Source organism: Octopus bimaculoides, chromosome 24 (genome assembly GCF_001194135.2).
Source record: "Octopus bimaculoides isolate UCB-OBI-ISO-001 chromosome 24, ASM119413v2, whole genome shotgun sequence".
NCBI classification, from domain to species: Eukaryota; Metazoa; Mollusca; class Cephalopoda; order Octopoda; family Octopodidae; genus Octopus; species Octopus bimaculoides.
In genome coordinates, this window is record NC_069004.1 from 25,430,113 (window position 1) to 25,435,461 (window position 5,349).

A 5,349-nucleotide genomic window follows, 5' to 3' on the forward strand; every position below is an offset into this window, starting at 1 on the left:
AAGGATACACACAAACACACACACACACACACACACACACACACACGCACACACACACACACACACACATATATATATATATATATAATTAATATAAATAGCAGGTTGCAATACTTCACCAAAAAGGAGAATTGTAATTGTCAGTAAATTTGTCTAGGGTGTTAAGAAACACCTACATTGCTAAAAATACGAGCTAAAATGCTCTAATGCTGTTATTAACACACATGAGTGAAAACATACAAAAACAGGGACCTGAATCGTCCGAATATGCCGATCGTGAATTTTGGCAACTTCTGTTGCCATTATCTGTTAAACCCGCTCGATCTCGCTGATTCTTCCTATTACAACGAGGCCCGAGTAACTATCAGCTTCAAAGACTGCGTCATCTATATGCCTGAACCTCACTCTCACAAGAAAACTAGCCGCCGTAAAGTCCTCTAATTTGCCCCGCCCTTCTCACTCAACGTCGAAACCTGCACGGGGAGGGCTCTCCTTAGATTTGTGGGTAAGCATTTTACACAGTCCCATAAGTATATGTATCTATTCAAAATGCATAACTTAAATTAATAGTGAACACCGAAAAACTCCGCACCGCAGAGATAGGATGCTCATATAGGTTTAGTAGTAAGGTGCCTAGAGAACGGTCGATACAACACTGAGGCCGAAAACTAGAGATAGTGTTCTGCAACGACAGCAGCAACAGGAATATCGGAGGGCCACAAGGTCCCATTATAGAATCCAAGAAAGGCGCAACGTTACAGCATTAGCCAGCTACATATGGTGATTAAAAGAAGGGACGCCGTACAAAATCAACTGGAAACTGTTGGAGCAACCTGGACCATATTTGAATGAAAATTAAACTTTTCAAGTTTTGCTTGCCACAGAGGAGAATAGTTCTATAAAACTCACACGATCCGGGTGCCTTCTTGAACTCAAAAAGCAAAATATTTACTCGCTGCTTTGAGACAGGAAATTTTTTTTGGCGACGTCGTCATTTTCTATTTCAAAATAGACATCTGGAAACATGTAAGCAGGAACAATTCACTTCAGCCATTGTTGACATTGTATCATGTGGGGCAGCTCTTTTTTTGCTTCCGGAAAAAGGTATAAACTTTTCATCACCTTTTCGTTCCTCTTTAAATCGCCACCAAGCGAAACAGAATTGTATATTCACCTCAAACTTAAAAGAGGCTGTGCGCTGCCCGCCAGCAATGCATGAAGATTCGTCAACAGTCAGTTCAAACCCGGCAGAAGAGTTCTTACCGGTTAGATGTCATAACCAAGAATATATATATACTCTCTTTTACTTGTTTCAGTCATTTGACTGCGGCCATGCTGGAGCACCACCTTTAGTCGAGCAAATCGACCCCAGGACTTATTCTTTGGAAGCCTAGTACTTATTCTATCGGTCTCTTTTGCCGAACCGCTATGTTACGGGGACGTAAACACACCAGCATCGGTTGTCAAGCGATGTTGCGGGGACAAGCACAGACACACAAACATATACACACACATACATATATACACACACACACACACACACACACACACACACACACACACACATATATATATATATATATATATATATATATATATATATATATATATATATATATATATATATATACATATATATATATACGACGGGCTTCTTTCAGTTTCCATCTACCAAATCCACTCACAAGGCTTTGGTCGGCCCGCCGAGGCTATAGTAGAAGACACTTGCCCAAGGTGCCACGCAGAGGGACTGAACCCAGAACCATGTGGTTGGTAATCAAGCTACTTACCACACGGCCACTCCCATATATATATTTACTTTGACAGATAGATAAATAGATAGATAGATAGATAGATAGATAGATAGATAGATAGATAGATAGATAGAAGCAACGTTATACGTACCTATAGTATGTACCTTATTCGGTGAATTTAATCCATAGGTGATCACAGATGACAAAGCCAGCAGACCCAATAACCTCAGCAGATGAACCAGCAGCACTAAATGTAAAACAACCAAAGAATATGAAAAGATTTGAATGACAATGATTATAATGCTGTTGTTGTTGTTGTTGTTGTTGTTGTTGTTGATGATATCGTTATTAACTCTAGGTTAATTTTCATTGAGCAAATTCAAAAACAAAATATTCAAACCGTGACCACTCGGTAATTTTCTTATACAAGGATATCTAAGACTACAGAGACCAATATACCCTTTCTGATTTGAGATTGTAGTTTGTGTGATTTGAAATAATTTGACTGTTATTTTTAGCAGGTCCAGCGGTGACCACGTCATCGGGTCTCTCGGTGACTCTCATTTCTTGTTTAGGATATTGCTTAAAAGGTGACCTACTGGCAGAATCGTTAGCACACCGGACAAAATGCTTACCAGCATTCCGTCCATCTTTACGTTCTGAGGTCTACTTTGCCCTTCATCCTTTCGAGATTGATGAAATAAGTACCTAGGGTCAATATAATCGATTAGTCCCTTCCCCAAATTTCAAGCATTGTGCCTGTAGCAGAAAGGATTATCGATATTACGCCTACGTAAACCTTGATTAGTATGACTATAATCGAAGGTATTCCAGCCATGACCATCATCTCTTTTCAAACATTTTACCTCAGAATTAACTGTATTTTCCAATATGACCTTTTTCTTTTAAAGATAGGTGGATGTCATTTAGGAGGTCAATGAAACTTGGAAGTTATTTCTAGCGTGTAGATCAACCACAAAATGGGTCCTTTTTCCCCACAATCTATTGTTGTTTAATCGAAGATCAACCCTGATCTATCAGAACTATGTTCAATGGCGCTCCACTCATGATCATCCTGTAATGTTTAGACAGTCTTTCTCAAACTACATTATCCAATACATTACTGCCGTTCTTGTGTTTTTTTAGAGAACACAGACATGGGTGAAGCCTCAATTTACAAATAAAGGGTCCTTCAGTGACGTGGCTGCATTATTAAGCAGCCTCCTTTTCAACCACATAGTTTCGGGTTCAACCCCATTGCGTAGCTCCTTGGTTAAGTGTCTTCTCCGACAGCTATGCTATAGCAAGTACATTCATCTGCAGGTCGGTAGCTAACGATAGCGTTCTCTTCTCTATATAGACCAAAAATGTGTAATTTCTCTGACAATATAGAGATGCATAGACATGGACCCGAATATTTGTTTCAGAGTTAGCATAAGGCTAGCAAGTATGGGTTTTCAAACATTTTATCTCAGTATTAACTATATTTTCCAATATGACCTTTTTTTCTTTTAAAGATAGTAGGATGTCATTTAGGAGGTCAATGAAACTTGGATGCTATTTCTTGCGTGTAGATCAACCACAAAATGGTTCCCTTTTTCCCACGACCTATTGTTGTTTAATCGAACCCCAGGGCTCAACTGGTACTTATTTTATCGACCCCGATAAGATGAAAGTTAAGATTGACTTCGGCGGAATTTGAATTCATAACGTAAAGACGGATGAGATGTCACTAAGCATTGTTCCCGGCGTGCTAATGATTCTGCTAAGCTCGTCACCTTTATGGGCCCGTATATTGCAATCTGAAAACTGTCGGGAACGACGAGTTCAGTTAGGCGGAAGGCCTACAGAGATCGGAATATCGAATTAAGAGGAAGTTGACAGAGAGCTCATCAAGTACTGGTGGTAACAATATCTGAAAATTTTATTGTGTCTAGGGATAGTCGTGATGTCAATATTAATAACACACGCACTAGTTCAATCCCGTCCCTTTATTATTAGTCGCTTCGTTAACAAAGCTAAACAAATAGGCGCAGGCGTGGCTGTATGGTAAGATTAGAATGTTCACTCTTTCGCTTTTTGTGGAAAGGCTGCATCGTATATGTCTGGCAATCCATCTGTTGACTTCTCTCTCTACACAGATGGACTTTTATGTTGTGCTTCATGCTACAGATGCGCACAGAACAAGGAAACCATTTCCCACATGTTCATTCAGCATCCGGGCATTGCTGACTTGTGGTTTTATGTCGTACAGTTATTACTTTGTATGAGACAGTCCTGGCTATCAGCCGAGTCAATATTGAAGATCGCTCAGCTGTCCTCGCTGGGCCTGGAAAAGCAGGCAGTTTTCCTCTTCTGTTTAGCGGGCATGCTGCAAAAGGCTGTAGAACGAATACGATTGAAATATGACGAGGACAGACACACAGACACATTCCTTTTCAGTTGAACGCTCATCAGTTTCTTATTGTAGCGCTTGAAGAGGAAAAGTAGATGAGGCGGGAGGAGCCGCTCTCTGGTAAATTCACTGAAAAGAATGAGAGAGTGAAGAGACTGGTTCTACATGAATGGATCTATACTCATATGTGCGTGAAGACCGGAGAACACAGCTAAGAAAAGGGCACTTGACCGTGGTATTCAGGGTAATCTATAAGGTTTCTTCATTTGTGCCAAGTAACTGACCCCTATCTCTACTGGGACGTTTCTTTCCATTTCTCTTTCATACTCTTGTTGTCTCCACTCTTCTCCTTTTACTTCGCAATCGATTCTCCATAACCCCCTCGTCTACTCTTGTTTTCTTTTTAATTTGTTTTTGCAATATCCCCATCATCCACCACCTCTATAACAAATAAAGAAATAATCATCAATAATATTGCTGTTGTTCTTGTTGTGAATGTTGTTGTTTTCGACGTTCCATTGTTGTTGGTGTTATTGTTGTTGTTGCTATTGATGTGGATTGTGGAAGCTAAGGTACTCTCTGTTTGTCTGCACTCTCAGATAGATTTGTAATGGCATATTTTACCGATTGTCGTGTCGTTTCGATGTCCAACCAGCCTCAACATAATGGCCGACATTGTAAGTAATTGATTCGCAGCCCAGATAGTACAGCGACAGGAGGCCATTAAAGCACTGTATCGTATTATAACTTCAAACAAAGGTTTCTCCTTGCCTATTAGATAATGCAAACTCTCGCTGTGGACTTGGATTAAACACTTAAGACAAAAATATACATCCATATAATAGAGATATATACATTTGTGTGTGTGTGTATGTGTGTGTGTGTATGTGTATGAGTGCGAGTGTGAAGATCTTTCTATAACTATATTGCAAGCAAATAATATGTAGACCTGTGTGTGTATGTGTGTGTTGGGGCTGGGGGTGTATTTGTGTGTGCTTCTATGTATGTGTGTATCGGTGGATCGAAACCAGTGTCTGTGTATGTTTTGCGTATATATCTATGTATAATTGCGGGTAATTTTTCATGAGTACTTGTGTTTAATTAAGTATATATATATCTATATTTATTCATTTCACTATATGTTTTTTTTTTGTTTATCGTTATTTTACATATATATATATATATATATATATATATATA

General features: G+C 39.2%; 1 protein-coding gene across 1 annotated transcript in view; it reads right to left on the minus strand.

Annotated features, from left to right (window-relative positions):
* The window catches only part of LOC128250679 (uncharacterized), a 34,285-nt gene that overhangs the window by 14,103 nt on the left and 14,833 nt on the right, over window positions 1-5,349 (minus strand). Inside the window, exon 2 of the mRNA XM_052976284.1 lies at window positions 1,906-2,001. Within this exon, the coding sequence (XP_052832244.1) occupies window positions 1,906-2,001 (96 nt within the window). The remainder of the gene's footprint in view (window positions 1-1,905; window positions 2,002-5,349) is intronic.